General features: G+C 49.8%; 1 protein-coding gene across 1 annotated transcript; it reads left to right on the forward strand.

The window, feature by feature from the left end:
* Positions 1-417: 417 nt before the first annotated feature.
* CNGA2 (cyclic nucleotide gated channel subunit alpha 2) lies at positions 418-14,199 on the forward strand. The gene is made up of 6 exons (XM_075007895.1): positions 418-530; positions 3,184-3,294; positions 6,709-6,882; positions 10,307-10,414; positions 11,642-11,748; positions 12,794-14,199. The coding sequence occupies exons 1-6, from the start codon at positions 418-420 to the stop codon at positions 14,197-14,199; spliced, it is 2,019 nt and encodes a 672-aa protein (XP_074863996.1).
* The last annotated feature ends 1,903 nt before the right edge of the window (positions 14,200-16,102 follow it).

The raw sequence follows: 16,102 nt of genomic DNA on the forward strand, positions 1-16,102 counted from the left end.
CTATAGATGGGGAACCTGCCTAACCCAGAGATCACATACTTTGCAGACAGCCCCTTGGGGAATGAAGAACCCAGGCTTCCTGTCTGCAGCTCCGTGGGTAACCTCAATCTTTCCTGTGGATAGTACACACCCCAATGTGTTCCCACAGCCATGGTTTGTAATAGCCCACAATGCATTTCATCTCATGTGGTTATTTTCATCTTCCCCCAGATTGGGGAACTCTCTTTTAGTGGGATCTGGGTCAGCAAAGCCTTTGTTCGTGGATGCCTCTTCTTCCACCAGCAGCAGCCTTCACGAGCGCAGTGTGCAGCAAACAGTCCTTTGTGGGGTGTGATGTGTCTTTCAGCTCTGACTTATTTTCTGCTTTTTCCTGCTTCCTGGGGCAGGGTTCAGGCCGGTGGCTTCCTCACATGGAGGATGACGGGACAGAGTAACGGTCTGAAGAATTCGCCTGCCAGCCATCCCCCCAGGCTTTCTGTCCCAGCCACCACTGAAGATGACCCGGAGCGGACTGAGCTCAGCCCCAGCAGGTGAGGCTGCTGTGCAGTTTGGAACAGGAATGCTTCCCAGAGAAGGGAAGCCTATTAGTGGAAATTAAGGTACGGCTAAAGACCACCCAGGATTACACTCGTATGTATTTTATTAAATGCCGTTATTGGATTAACGGAAAAAGGAGAACTAGCTTTCGAGCACTCACCCCCCCACACTCATACCCTCCTGCACTTGGGCCACCTCCTGCGTCCCCAGCCAGTGGAGACTAACTCCTGCAGAATAATGATGGCAAGAATGACTATAGCTTTGCACCGTCTTTTTTACATGTTATAGTCCATAGCTCTTTTCCTGTGCCACTGTCCCAAGATCTTGTAAGACCATCAGTCATCATTACGGCCCCAGGATGCTGTATAAGCATGAGTCATCAGCTAACAGCAGAGGGGACTTTGATCTTCTCTTGGTGGGGCCTCTTTCTCTTTCTTGGGTGGGTACTTTTGCAGGGCTCAGCTCCTAGTGTTCTCTGGCCGTCCAAGTGCTGCTGGCAGCTGGTTGCCCAGACAGGCTGGCTCCAGAGACTGATTCCATTGCATGTACACCCCTCACTCACACAAAGGAAAATTCATCTCAGAAAAAGCAATTTCTTTTACAGAGGAATAGCCAGAATTTCTTACAGGCTTATGGGATCTATAAACAATTTCTTACTAACATATCCTACTAATACAGACCTAGCAGCTGCTACAAAACAAGGCTTACCGAAAGTTACAGGACTTCCATCTGCATTGTACTGGACTGAGCAGAGGCTTTATACAACATTTAATAGGAGTGAGAGAATGGGTGGGCCTCAGACTTCTCCCTGTGGCGCTTGGCCCTCTCAGGCCTGGGATTTGGACAACACTATCCAGCTCCAGGGTGCACTTCACCTGAGAGGGACCGGAGTGGTGTTGGGAACAAGCAGAGTTGATAGGAGGAGGGGCTGTGTATGGAGGCATCTCCTGGACCTCTGGACTCTGTGTTGCTTTTCAGGGGTGTGCCTCCTTCCATGGCCATGAGCTGATGGGAATAAGGGGACTTCAAAGTAGGCGGGGTCCTTTCGAAAAGGAGCCCCGTCTGGACGAGAAGCGCGGCGGCGAGGCGCGTCAATTTCGAAGTGCGGCGGCCGCCCGCATGCTAATGAAGCGCTGAATATGCATTTCAGCGCTTCATTAGTAAACTTCAAAATGGCCATTTGCATGGCCGTTTTGAAGTTTGGGGCTCGTGTAGACGTAGCCTGGGTGGGTCAGACAAAGCCCATGGCATGGGCTTTTCACTAGAAGGGGTGTAGATACCACCTACTTAAAACATGTTCAAGCTTTGGGCCATGTCCCTGAGAGATCCCAGCCACCCCTACTGAAGCCCATAAGACGAGAAGGTGCCAGCTGTCTCAGATATTTGTATGCCCCTAGAAATAGTGACACACGAGACCGTTTCAGTACCGATGTGCACTGGTGACCAATAACCATCTGGTGAGCGACGAAAGTGAGGCCCAGCTATGAAGAGAGAGAACCTGTCATGTTGCTTCCCAGAGAATTTTCAGCCCCAAACTACTAAAGAGAGAGCCCAAGCTCACTCTTGGAGTGTGATATGTACCAAGCACTGACTAAGAGGGAAGAAAGGTGCAAGTTACCTTTTGAAAGTAGTGTTGAGGAGAAAGTTGAGGCCAGTAAGGGCAAATGTCATGGTAAAGATCTATGGACTAAGGAAGCACCCATGATTTCAGTGAGTGGAGCACATAGTTTGGGTGCTGGATGGCCAGCTGGCTGAGCTTATCCTGGAAGGACAATTTTGTGGTGGTCCGGCTGGTGGCAGAGTTGATGGAAGATGGAGGGATAATACTGAGCAAGAGATCTTTAATGAGGGCAATGTGTCCTCAAGGGGGAGAGGTGGGGGCACACAGGTGAGAGCTCTGTCGAGCCAGGGAGGAAGAGTATTAACAGGACTTTAGTATGTGAGGACTTCATACTTGTGAATGTATTTGCCACCAAGCACATCTGCGAGGAAGGGCAGTGCGGTGATCCCTGTTGTACAAATGGGAACTGAGGCTTGGAGAGGTGAAGTGGCTCACCTAAGGTCACAGCAGGAGTCTGGTGGAGCAAGGACTCCCGTCCCTTGAATCCCCAGCTACCTTCTTAACCTTTGGGCCATCCTCCCTCTCAGAATCAAGGCCTTGGAAATGAGAGCAAACCCCAAGGGCTGGTGGCGGCCGGTGAATATCTAAAGGGACTCTAGATCTCATTATGCAAATATCTTGGCCAACCTCTTCCAGGTCCTCTCAGGCATCCACCCTATTCTCCACTCCAAACCAGGTGAGATCATGTGCTTGGAGGGGAACACCAGGAAAATATTGCCACAAGCAACCTCTGGATTGCGATGAGGAAACCGAGGATTGGAATCCCACAGGGCATCCCTCTTTCAGTGTGGGAGAGGCTGGTGCGTGTGGGTTAGCTTAGCTTAGCTGTAGGGAGAAGCCCAGGTCTGGAAGAACATGGAGACCTTAGGCAGTCACACTGGTCTAATTGCAGAGGGATGGGAAGGAGGAGGGCAGAATTGTGAAGATGTCAGGTTTCTTCTCCTCTTCTTCTCTCAGGGTCTAGTTCACCTAACATAGCTGGTGGTGGACACAAAGCATTACCCCATCTCCTTTCTCCTCCACAGAGCCCCGTCGGCAGAGGATGACACCTCCTCGGAGCTGCAGAGGGTGGCCGCATTGGATGATGCGGATCAGCCTGGCAACTCCAATTTCCAAGGGAGACGAGCTCTGTCCAGGTACTTGTGTTTTGTAGGATGTAGCCAGGCATGGGATGAAGGGATGAGCACCAGGTACTCTTCAGCTGTCAGGACCTTTACCAGGGCTGTGTGGGTCTCTGAGTTACCGGCATGTTTGGGCTCAGCTGCTGTGTTCTTACAAAGGGGAACAGTGAGTAATGCCCTGGCACCAGTCACTGGGGGCTTGCACCCTCCCCACACTCTCCCTAAATAGCTCACCTGCCCCTCTGCACAGCCCTCTGCATGCACAAACCCAGCGCCCTGCACCACCCCAACCGGACATTTCTTAAAGGTACTGTCACCTTGCAACTCCCCCAACCCCTTGCCTTGAGCCCCTGCCCCACCCGTGTGTGTGTGTGAAATTACAGTACCTGTGAGGTTTGTAAGCTAATTTCACCTCTGCCTGAGATATGTGTGACGGGGGGCAGAACTGGATGCAATACTCCAGATGAGGCCTCACCAGTGCCGGGTAGAGGGGCATAATAACTTCTCCAGATCTGCTGGAAATACTTCTCTTAATGCAGCCCAATATGCCGTTAGCCTTCTTGTCTACCAGAGTACACTGTTGGCTCATATCCAGCCTGTCATCCACTGTAATCCCGAGGTCCTCTTCTGCTGCACTGCTATTTAGCCAGTCAATACCCAGCCTGTAATAGTGCCTGGGATTCTTCTGTCCCAAGTGCAGGACTCTGCACTTGTTCTTGTTGAACCTCATCAGATTTCTTTTGGCCCAATCCCCCAATTTATCTAGGTCACTCTGGACTCTATCCCTACCCTCCAATGTATCTACCTGTCCCTCTAGCTTAGTGTCCTCTGCAAATTTTCTGAGGGTGCAATCCATCCCCTCATCCAGGTCATTAATAAAGACGTTGAACAGTACTGGCTCTAGAACCCATCCTTGGGGCACTCCACTTGAAACTGATCGCCAACCAGACACTGAGCCATTGACCACTACCTGTTGGGCCCGTTCTTCAAGCCAGTTTTCTATCCATCTTACAGTCCATGTATCCAACCCATACTCACTTAACTTATCGGGAAGAATATTGTGGGAAACTGTATCAAAAGCTTTGCTAAAGTCCACATGTCGACAGAGCCAGTTACCAATCGGATTAGCTTTTATGATGAGGTGAGGCACATAGTGCTTTTGGTGAATCCATGTTGACTACTCTTGATCACTTTCCCCTCTCCACATGCTCCTTAATGGTTTTCTTTAGGGATCCCCTCCATTATTTTTCTGGGGACAGATGAAAGGCTGACCGGTCTATAGTTCCCTGGATTGTCTTTCTTTCCCTTTGTAAAGATGGGCAGTATCTTTTTCCAGTCATCTGGGACCTCTCCCGATCTCTAAGAGTTTTTAAAGATAATAGCTAAAGGCTCTGCAATGACATCTGCCAATGCCCTCAGTATTGGGTGCATTAAATCTGGACCCGTGGGTTCGTGTGCATCTAGCTTTTGTAAATAGCCCTTAACCTGTTCTTTGCCCACCAAGGGCTGCCCACCTCCTTTCCGAACTGCATTGTTTAGGGCAGTAGTCTGGGAGCTGCCTTTTTCTGTGAAGATAGAAGGGGAAAGAAAAAACAAAACAAAACAATGTCGAGTACTTCAGCTTTTCCCATATCATCTGTCACTAGGTTACCTCTCTCATCCAGTAACGGCCGCACACCCGTCCTGATAACCCTATTGTTAACGTCTGTAAAAACCCTTCCTGTTACCTTTCTCATACCTTGCTAGCTGCAGTTCCAATTGTGCTTTCGCTTCCCTGATTATTCCCCTGCAGTCTTCAGCAATAGATTTATACTCCTCTTCAGTCACCTGTCCAAGTTTTCACTTCTTATACACATCCTTTTTTGGAGTTTAAGCTCACCAAGGATTTCCCTGGTAAGCCAAGCCAGTTGCCTACCATATTTGCTTTTCTTTCTGTGCATTGGGATGGTTTGTTCCTGTGCCTTCAATAAGACATCTTTAAAAAACTGCCAGTTCTCCTGAACTCCTTTCCCCTTCATATAAGCTTCCCAGGGGATCCTGCCCATCAGCTCTCTGAGAGAGTCAAAGCCTGTTTTCCTGAAATCAGGTTATCAAATTAAAATAGAAGAAAATGCATAGCTAGTTCTATTCCACTAAGACTTACACGTGAGTTCCTAGCCTCAACAGCTGTCCTTCTATCAGGTGAAAGCTTCAAGTCAGAAAAGATCTTACCCTGACTTGGGTCTCCAGTTTACTGTGAAGTTCTGTTTTTCTTAGGGTGTGACACGCAAATTTCCAAGGCAGACTGAAGACAAAGGTAGAGCAGCCATCCTGGCTCTCTGTATCCCTGTATCTATTAAAGGAACGAGGGGTCCTGTGGCACCTTATAGACTAACAGAAATGTGTGAGCATAAGCTTTCGTGGGCAAAGACCCACTTCGTCAGATGCAGGTCGTGGAAATTTGCAGAGGCAGGTGTAAATAGGCAGGCCAAAGCAAGGCTGGAGATAACGAGGTTAACTCAGTCAGGGAGGGTGAGGCCTACTACCAGCAGTTGATCTGGAGGTGCGAACACCACGAGAGGAGAAACTATTTTTGTATGTAGCCAGCCATTCACAGTCTTTGTTTAATCCTGAGATCAGGGTGTCAAATTTGCAGATGAAATGCAGCTCAGCAGTTTCTCTTTGGAGTCTGGTTTTAAAATACTTTTGCTGTAGGAAAGATACTTTTAAATCTGTTAGTGTGTGTCCTGGGAGACTGAAGTGCTCTTCTACAGGCTTTTGTACATTGCCATTTCTGATATCCAACTTGTGTGCATTTATTCTTTTCCGTAGGGACTGTCCAGTTTGTCCAATATATATAGCAGAGGGGCACTGCTGTAGCTATTGTTTTCTTTGTGTCAAAGTATACTCCAAGATGGAGATTGTGAGATGAGGCACTCACCTGGCCCTGTCCTTTTTAGGCAATCAGCCATTGTCTATTTGCTGGTCTGAACATAGACAGAAAAATTCTTCAGGTGTGGAATGGTCCTCATTACAGGCCCTTTGTCAGTTATGTCCTGCTATCTCCTGACAAGCCATTCTCTCACAATGGGGTAGCCCCACCTCCTGTCGAGGTCTTCCTTATAACTTAAACTACAAAAATGATGCATGCACAAAAATAGGATTTACAGACCCAGCAGATTACACCATCAAAATGATAGGCTACCAGAGGCATTTTGTCCAGAGCATCTTTGAATTATGGATATTTATATTCATAACCAGCTTTCCATGAAGCCTGGAGGGGATCTGTCACAATATGTTCAGATGGTTCATGGTTGAGAATGGACATTTTAGGATTATGACCTTGCACTTGGGATCACCCAGTGGAACCTCTGAAAGATGCCTCCTGGTGGAAAAGTGGGATTTGTCATTGCACAGGTGCCTGACTGTCTGTCTTCTCTCCCTGGCCAGGATAGTCCGGCTGGTTGTGGTGCTCAGAGACTGGGCTAACAAAAGTTTGCGTGAGGAGGAGCAAAGGCCGGACTCATTTCTTGAGCGGTTCCGGGGGCCAGAGCTCCAGACAGTGACGGCAGGAGACAGCAACGCGCAAGGGGACCAAGGAAATGAGGACAGCAAACACAAAAAGTAAGTTATTCTCTAAAACGTCTTGGCTAAAAGGTGTTTGCCTGGGGTAGACCCCCTCCGCCGCATGTACTCCTCTCTCCCACAGTGAGGGGGCTGAGTGATTTTTGTGCCCTGGTCCAACTGGGAGGGTTGCATGAACTAGAGTTGATGGGGGTCGCTGTGCTTTACTGTGTCAGAGGACCAAGCCTAGCAGGTTAACTCTGTTTCTGAACAGTTTGGGATCAGTGTGTTGCTGCCTGGAAGCTGGAGCTGGGCCTTGGTTGGGGTACCACAGCCAAGGAGTGCCTATCCATTGCCCAGATGTGGGCACCTATCTCTTTACTCACTGTCGAGTTTCACATGCCATCTGGATTCTGCACTAGACTCTTCTGCTGATCCCTTGTATCTGCCGCTGTGCTCCCCGCTGGCACATTGATAGCGCCTTTGATCAGGGTCTCAAAGCTCTTTATTAAGGTCTCTAAGTTGTTTTTGTAGAAGGAGTGAGCTAAGGCTTATAGCAACCTTTGGTGTGCAACCTTTTCTAAACCGGGCCTTCCTGCAATGTAGCCAAGACCACACTGCCACGTAGCGATGTGGGTGGCAGCATGGCGGGGGAAGATCTGCCCCCTGTTTAGAGATTTTAAGCACCAACTGGAAATCTGGTGCGGAGTTTGAAATGGACTCCCATGTCCTGGCTCTCCCACCAATACTGCTGCTATTAGGCCAAGCTACTTCTCCTGAGCAGGAGCTACTTCCAGAAGGAATTCCTGGGGGACGTTGATTGTGAGCCAGTCCCCCAGCAGACGCTGTGTTTGCAAGTCTTGTTTCATGCTCTGCAGGAGAAGCAAGGTGGCACGTTCATTGCCCAAGCCTGCTGCCAAAACCTGCATTATGAGGACTAGGTCTCTAAAAGGCCCTTTCAAATCCCGTCCTTTCATCTGCTCTGCACGCACACACACACACACACACACACACAGGGAGTGAAAAACAATAACTCAGCTTTTCTTCCTCTCTCTCTCTCTAATTAAAGGGCAAAGCTCGTTGGCTAGCCAGGGCCCCTTCATTACCCATGGTAATTAGAACACTGAGAAATTGTTTCCTGTAAGAGGAAAAATATCAAAGGCTTGTAGCTGAGACCTTAATAGCCATGGAAGGAAATGTTCTGCCCTGCAAGGTTAAAGGTATCTTGTTCATTATCAGAGGCAATAGGCTCAGAACTCAAATGCAGAGCTGGAATTGGAGAATCAAGTACCTAAAAGAGTTTTACAAGGAGGAGGGAGAAAGATTGTTCTCCTTGGCCTCTGAAGACAGGACAAGAAGCAACGGGCTTAAACTGCAGCAAGGGAGGTTTAGTTTGAACGTTAGGAAAACCTTCCTAATGCCAGGGTGGTCAAACACTGGAATAAATTTCTTAGGGAGGTTGTGGAATCTCCGTCACTGGAGATATTTATGAGCAGGTTAGATAGACGTCTACCAGGGATGGTCTGGATGGTGCTTGGTTCTGCCAAAAGGTCAGGGGACTGGATTCGATGACCTCTCGAGGTCCTTTCCAGTGCTGGTGTTCTGTGGTTCTATGATATTCTAAAGGGGGTGCTGAAGTATTGTGAGGTTCATCAACAGGGTGAGCTCTGGACTGGGGACTGCTGCCTGGCTGAAGTTTGGCTTGCCGGCAAAGATCCGTCTGCATCTGCTCAGCCTGTTGCAACAAAACATAACCCTCCTTTTGCAGGCCGTGGTAGCGAAGAGGGTGGTGGGTGTGTGTTTGCCAGTTATCGGGGGCCATTCCTCCATTTGAGAGTTTGTAAATTCCAAATGGCCCCACAGAATTCAAGTGGGTTCCCTGGCTACTAGGCACATGGAGGGGAGCCTAAAAGTGTGGGCTCCCCGTTTCCATTGTTCTCTAGGGAGATGTAGCTCCCTAAACAGAGAAGGAGGTCAGCCACCACGCCCCTTCTGTCACAACGGTAAGCCGAGCACGTGCCATTGTGACTCGGCATTAAGAGATCCTACAGCAATGAACAGCAAGGGTCCACAGAGTGAATGGTATGTTCCTCACGCTGTGACCCTTCAGGCACCATACGTGTGAGGAGCAAAATGGTGTCTTCTACGCTGGTACAGCCGGGGGGCTGAGGACCATTGAATGAAACGGTAAACCCTGTATGTGATGGCGAAGACTTCAAGCTAGGCCCCCAGCACCCTTGTCCACACTAGGGTCGCTGCAATGACCCCATTTGAGGACAGCCTGGGAGCCGGTGGCCTAGATGCTGCGTCCAAGTTTAGCTCTGTGATAGGCAGACATAGGAAAAGACCAAACGTTTTCAGAGAAAGGGGCTGAGTCCAAGACTTGACCTGTTTTTAGAGCCACCAGCCTTGTGACCCCATCAGAACCACGTGTGAACTTGTTCCGCTGGCTTTGCCAAATGCACTTTCCCCAGAGCCTGCTGCATCTCTGCTGCCCCGTGCCTGTGCTGTGCAAAACCAGGGACACACCCAAAAGGCCAGGGCAGGTGGTTTTGCAGCACAGGCAGGTGAGGGAACTGGTGATTGCCCAGTGGGAAAAAGGTGAAAGTTATTGGTCAGTGAGTCATTTTCTGGCTCGGGGAGGGATTTTCGTGAACCCGAAGGCTGTGGGGTATGTGTTCTCTGGGCACAGATGGAGGGAGAGCCAAGCCTTTCGGTCCAGCAGCAGAGACAACCAGCTGCAGCACATGCGTTTTATTGCTCAGTCCCTAGATAAACAGGATCTAATGCTTGGGAAGAGTTCAAAGGCTGGACCTGGTGACTCAGTGAGCAGGCTGCAGGCAGTGCTGAGCAGAATGGAAATGGCAATGCCATAGTATTAGCTGCCACATTGACGCGTGGTGCTCATAGGCTCTTAAATGACATGGACATGCACTTCCCTCCCTTCCCTAATCAATACGAGGGTAATAAGCGACCACGGAGCTGTACTATGCCGGCATTAGTTAGGAGAGGGCAGTGATTTCTTCATGCTGGTACTTGGTGGTACTGAGTACTGGCACCTCAGCGGCCCCAGCCATGGGACTGGAGGTGGCGGGCCGGGGGGTGTGAACAGCCAGCTGAGTACTGGCTTCTCTCACCACAAAAAGACACTGGAAGAGGGCATGTTGTCTAGCAATGGCAACAGCAGCTTGGAAACCAAAAGACCTTGGTGCTATTCTTTGCTGTGCCACTGACTTCCTGGGTGGCCTTGGGCAAGTCACTTAGCCACCCTGTGCCTCAGTTTCCCACTCTGCGCATCTTTTACCCGCTACAAAGGAGGGATGGGAGGTGGTTAGATGGTGAACCGGAAAGGTGCTTGGTGCTCCTTAGCTGGAAGAGGCTCAGTGCTCGGTAGGCTAATTGGAAGCAAGTTGTAATTGATGCTCGTTGTGCTGTTAACCTCATGCAGTCTCTGCTGACTTAGTTACCCCATTTCCGTTTTCAGGAAGAAATGGGAGCTCTTTGTGGTGGATCCTGCTGGAGACTGGTATTACCGCTGGCTGTTTGTCATCACGTTGCCCGTCCTTTACAACTGGTGTTTGCTTGTGCTTAGGTGAGTAGGAGGCGTTCAGGGCAATTGGCGTCTTATAACCTTTTCACCGCTTTGGGTGCCATCTTGGAGACCAGCATCAGCCGTCTAAAACTGGCCTGTGTCCTGGATTGTTTCTGAGGTTGCTTGTCGCGGGGTGGCTGGCCCCTTTGAAGGGAGGGACAGAAAGCTCGGCCTGCCTGTGACACTCCTGCTTTGCCACCCTGGGTGGCGAGGATGAATTGGATCATGTGAGAAATTGTCATGTGGCTTCATGGGAGTGGAAGAGACAAGCAGGTGAGCCTGCTTGCCGTGGGTGGGTAGGGCTGGGGTCACTCAAGCATGGCCATTGCTTTGGCCCTGCCTGTCTGTCATACAGCCGGGGCTTTGCTTGCCCTGTGCAGCCCTGCCTGCTGCCCTGACAGGGCTGGGAGCCAGCCACCTGGCCTGACACAGCTGCAGTTGGGATCCTGCCAGCTGGCCTGATGCTGAACGGTTACCAGGTAACCACTTAGCTTTTGACATCCCTAGCTACAGAGGTGCGGCCAGGCAGAAAGTTCTGGCTGGAAGTTTTGCTTTGCTTTTGGGAGAAGGCAAAGAACGCAGAAGAGGCATTGCATCTTGTCCGTTGTCTCAGAGAACAATAAGAAACAGCACTTTGAGGAGGTGGGGCTGGGCCCAGCATGAGACTGGGGTGGAAAACTTGTGTTACTTTTGAGCTTTCTGTTACTAAGCCAGACCCCCCTCAAAAGGCTGCTGTTGGGCTCTTGAATGCCTTGGGAATATAGGAATCGTCCAAGGAGGGAAACTGAGGCAGTCCCACTCCTGCCACAAGAGAGTACCCAGGAAGCAGCTGACTTGGTTGCATCAAAGGTGCGCACGCGCACACACACACGCGCGCGTGCAATCCCCAGTTTTGCTGTTGTCAAGGCTGTGAAAAGGCAGAGCAACTTCCGTCTAGGTTCCATGCCTTGGCTGGGTTGGCAACAACTGTGTGTGGAGTGGCATTATGCTGTTTGCGTAGAGGAGGCTGTGTCAGAAGCATCCCTGCTTAGCTCAGGAGAGGGCAAATGTGGGGGACCCAGTTTCGGAGAGTGAAGGAATGGCTGGCAATTGCCCGAGATCAGTGGGACACCAGCCTGTAGGAACCCCTGTGCCCACCTTCCTTCAGCTGAGTCAATTTCAGTATCTTGGTAACACCCTCTGCGCCTCGGCCCCAACCCCAATTATTGCCATGGGCTTTTCCTGCAGGGCCTGTTTCAGTGACCTGCAGAGGTACTACTGGATCCATTGGCTGGTGCTGGACTATGTCTCAGACTGTATCTACATCGCTGATGTTGTCATTAGGCTGCGCACAGGTGAGCAGAAGCGGCAGCTTAGGCTGGGAAAGATTTGTTCTAATGTTATCATGTGAGATCTGATATAAATGGGGTGGAGCTGGCCTGACCTGGGGCTCCTTTAGAGGCAGTGGCTTCATCCAGTGATTTGCAACCAGGGATACCCACAGCTCTGGGGGTAAGTAGAGGTCGAGCAGGAGGCACATCAACCAAGCTTTGTGTTTGCCTACGCAAATCCCTAAAGCATTAGCAAAGTCAGTACAAGCTAAAATTTAATCTAAACTCTAACGTGTTTGTACGCTGTACGCACTGAAATGTAATTCAATATTAATATTTCAATTGATTTACTTTATATGGTTAAAATGAAGGAAGTACCCATTCTCTGCAACACTTTTTTTTGCATTTTTATATGTGATTTCTTTTTTTTTCGGGGGGAAGCAAGTAGTTTTCAAATGAGGCGAAACCTGAAGGTACCCAAGACAAATTGGACTCCTGAAAGGGTATACTTATCTGGAAAGCTTGAGAGCCACTGGCTTCGTCCATATCTTGGTGTTAGCTGGCAGGAAACGGCCTCTGGAGAGAGAATCTCATTAAAAGCTCTGTGAAAGAGACTAAGTTTCAAAATGAAAGATTCATCATCCACCGCTTTTAACTTCACTGCTGAATAATTGTACAAAATTACTCATGTTACCACTAGCGTTCGAGCCCAGTTTTAGGCCCGTTTGGTATCTGCTAAGTTAATGAGTAATCTAAATGGGGAAAATGGTAGAATGTAATGTTCCCAGAATGTAGCTGGCTGCTGTGCAATTTCTGTCTGTCACGGCAGAGCTCTGAGTTAATTTAACATCAGTGTGTCCTCCTATCTTAGTGTCATCAGAACAAATCTGTAATATCTGTCTGTGGCTTTTTCCAGATGAAGCCCTAGAGGGATGGCTGAGGCTTGTAGACTGAGCAGATTGGATGGAACTAGACATATTTTAATTACTACATGTGTATGTTGATTGAAAACGACCCCAAAGCCAGTAGGACAAACATGGGATAATTCTTCCCCTTGCTTCTCTGTTAGGTTTCTTGGAACAAGGTCTGTTAGTCAAGGACTCTAAGAAGTTACGGGATAACTACATCACCACCCTACAGTTCAAGATGGATGTCCTCTCCATTTTGCCAACGGACTTGGTCTACTTTGCGGTAGGATTACATCAGCCTGAACTCCGCTTCAATCGGCTGCTGCGCTTCGCCCGCATGTTTGAGTTCTTTGACCGGAGTGAGACAAGAACCAGTTACCCAAATATGTTCAGGATCAGCAACCTGGTGCTCTACATCCTGATCATTATACACTGGAACGCCTGTATTTATTTTGCTGTCTCCAAGGCCATTGGGCTTGGAACGGACACGTGGGTGTACCCCAATATCACAGACCCTGAGTACGGCTATCTCGCCAGGGAGTATGTCTACTGCCTCTACTGGTCCACCGTGATCCTGACCACCATTGGGGAGATTCCGCCCCCTGTGCGTGACGAGGAGTACCTCTTTGTCATTGTTGACTTCCTCATCGGCGTCCTCATCTTTGCCACCATTGTGGGGAACGTGGGTTCCATGATCTCCAATATGAACGCCACCAGGGCTGAGTTCCAGGCCAAAATTGATGCCATCAAGCACTACATGCAGTTCCGCAAGGTCAGCAGGCACATGGAGACCAAGGTCATCAAGTGGTTCGACTACCTGTGGACCAACAAGAAGGCTGTGGATGAGCGTGAGGTCCTCAAGAACTTGCCCAACAAGCTGAGGGCAGAGATCGCCATCAATGTCCATCTGGAGACTTTGAAGAAGGTGAGGATCTTCCAGGACTGTGAGGCTGGTCTGCTGGTAGAGCTGGTGCTGAAGCTTCGGCCTCAGGTTTTTAGCCCCGGTGACTACATTTGCCGGAAGGGGGACATTGGCAAGGAGATGTACATCATCAAGGAGGGGAAGCTAGCTGTGGTGGCCGATGATGGCGTGACCCAGTACGCTTTACTCACCGCAGGAGGCTGCTTTGGCGAAATCAGCATCCTCAACATCAAAGGCAGCAAAATGGGAAATCGGCGCACAGCCAACATCCGAAGCCTGGGCTATTCCGATCTCTTCTGCCTGTCCAAAGACGACCTGATGGAAGCGGTGACAGAGTACCCTGATGCCAAGCGGGTCCTGGAGGAGCGTGGCCGGGAGATCCTGATAAAGGAAGGGCTCCTGGATGAGTCGGCCGCTGCGGACAACGCAGAAGGGATGGACACGGAGCAGAAGCTGGAGAGGCTGGCGTTCAACTTGGACACTCTTCATACCCGCTTTGCCCGGCTCCTGACCGAGTACAATGCTGCTCAGCAGAAACTGAAACAGCGCATCACTGTCCTGGAGTCCAGGGTGAAGCAGAACAACCAGGAGGAATTCTTCTCAGACAGCTCAGAGAGCCCCCTGGATGAGGATGGGGAAAGCTAAAGGGGAAGGACAGGCGGGAGAGCCCCCGGCATGGTCTATGGTTATCTTCTGCGCCCTGCTGACTGTGTGTTTCCAGGAACACGTTACTCTGTGGTCTTCTGAGATTTCCATCGAACCCACGGAAGTGCTGCTGCTGCTGCCTTGTCTGACTGGGAGCTGAGTAGAGAGCACTCGGATGTCTCCAGCAGCTCTCGCTCAGGTTTCTCTCTCTCTGTCTTTGCTCCCTTAATCCTCTTGGATCAGTAAAACCACAAGAGCAACCTCTGCTGCTGCTAACACTTCCTTTGAGCTTGTGCAGGGCCCTGCAGTCCTCTTGATGCCTTTCCTCCTCCTGGCCTTGGAGATGAGGACTTCATCAACTCAGTGCCGTGGGTGTGGGAGTGTGCAGGGGCTTCTGGGCCCTGGCATCGCCTAGGAGGGGTGCATAAGCATTGATGTAGATGGAGAGTGTCTCTCTTGTTTTCATCTTCCTTTTTTGATGGGGCTGGTCAGGGGGATGCCCTTTATCTCACAGGAATGCCAGTCCTTCCACAACATCGCAAGAGAGAAACTGAACCACAATCCAGATGCTCATTAATGTACTTTGCTATCTGCTTTTATAACACACATGCTATGTTATGTAAATACCTCTGCTCCAGTGTATGAGTCCATATGTTCCCGACACTAAAACCCAATGGAAAAATATCTTTCTCAAGCCCTGTCTGCCTGCAAAATGGGGTTGAGCCTGCTTTGGATTAGAAGATCTCCTGAAGTTTCTTCCAGTCCTGATCTTCTATGGTTCCATGAAATGGAACATCTGTCTTCTGGTTTGGCATAACCCTGACCAGCAGATGATGGTGGGGATGGTAGAAACCTATTCCTTCTTTATCAGGCTGTGTTTTCCTGTATGACCAACTTATTCAATAGGAAAAAACACTCCTGTTATGTGTATTTAATACCTGGTCCATGAGGTTGAGGAGCAGTTTTATTGGTCATGATGTCCTGGAGAATGGTATGTGCCAGTCATTCTCTTCCCTAACCACAGGGTTCAAAGGCCGGTTGGATTTGACTTGGGCTTGGGAAGCCTGGGGAGACATTAGCATTGTGCTTGGGGCTGTCAGGACTTATTTCGCATGCAAAGATAAGATATGGTGTCTCTCAGCTCGCTGATTGTGACTGGATGCACCAGGGACAGCGGTACTAGTATGACATATTTTGAAGATACAAAGGGTTGGCAAAATCCAACAACCTGCTCTTATTTTACAGCGAGCAACTTGTAGGGTGTTAGCATAGCCCATGTATCTTATCTCTGTGGCATGTCCCTGGGTCAAGTCAAGCAGCTGTAGATGTCAGGGCTTTGCAGATCCATTTGGAGGTGGAATCTATGACCCAGCCCTGAGGGAGAAATGTGGACTGCCTTCAGGTCTATGGCGAAACTCCTGTTGACTTTGCTGGGTCTGGGATTTCACCCCTGGTGTGTTCTGCGTGCAGTCTGTTTATTTACTAGTTGTTTCCTTGGTCACAAACAGCAGCCACGTACCTCTCTCTTGCAGCAGCCTCAGCTCTGCTCTGTCCCGAGAGGCAGCCATGCAGAGTCTTGTGGACTCTTGCTGCTTAAAACATCATTCCTTGTTCCACATCCACCCCTGAGCTTCTGCGGGGAAATCCCCCCAACCCATATTCTCACCAGGGCTCATCCAGCCTCCATCAGTGAGCTTGGGCACCATCTCTTCTTATGGGAAACTGCTTTATGATGCGCCGGCCTGGCAAACTGTAGGCAGGTTACGTGGGTGGTGTGTGTGGCTGCAGCTTGAAGGTTTTCCCAAGCCACAGCAACTGCTCTATTCACCTGTGTTATTGACCTCTGAGAAAATGCCACGTGGGACCACGATCTGTTCGCATGGCCCCTTTCCGCTCTTTGCTG

This window comes from Carettochelys insculpta, chromosome 13 (genome assembly GCF_033958435.1).
Source record: "Carettochelys insculpta isolate YL-2023 chromosome 13, ASM3395843v1, whole genome shotgun sequence".
Taxonomy (NCBI): domain Eukaryota; kingdom Metazoa; phylum Chordata; order Testudines; family Carettochelyidae; genus Carettochelys; species Carettochelys insculpta.

Bases quoted from the DNA above. Each gene is read 5' to 3' on its own strand.
- CNGA2 (XM_075007895.1), top strand. From the start codon at position 418: ATGACGGGACAGAGTAACGGTCTGAAGAATTCGCCTGCCAGCCATCCC. The intron at 531-3,183 runs GTGAGGCTGCTG...TCTCCTCCACAG, and splicing joins ACTGAGCTCAGCCCCAGCAG to AGCCCCGTCGGCAGAGGATG. The intron at 11,749-12,793 runs GTGAGCAGAAGC...CTTCTCTGTTAG, and splicing joins TGTCATTAGGCTGCGCACAG to GTTTCTTGGAACAAGGTCTG.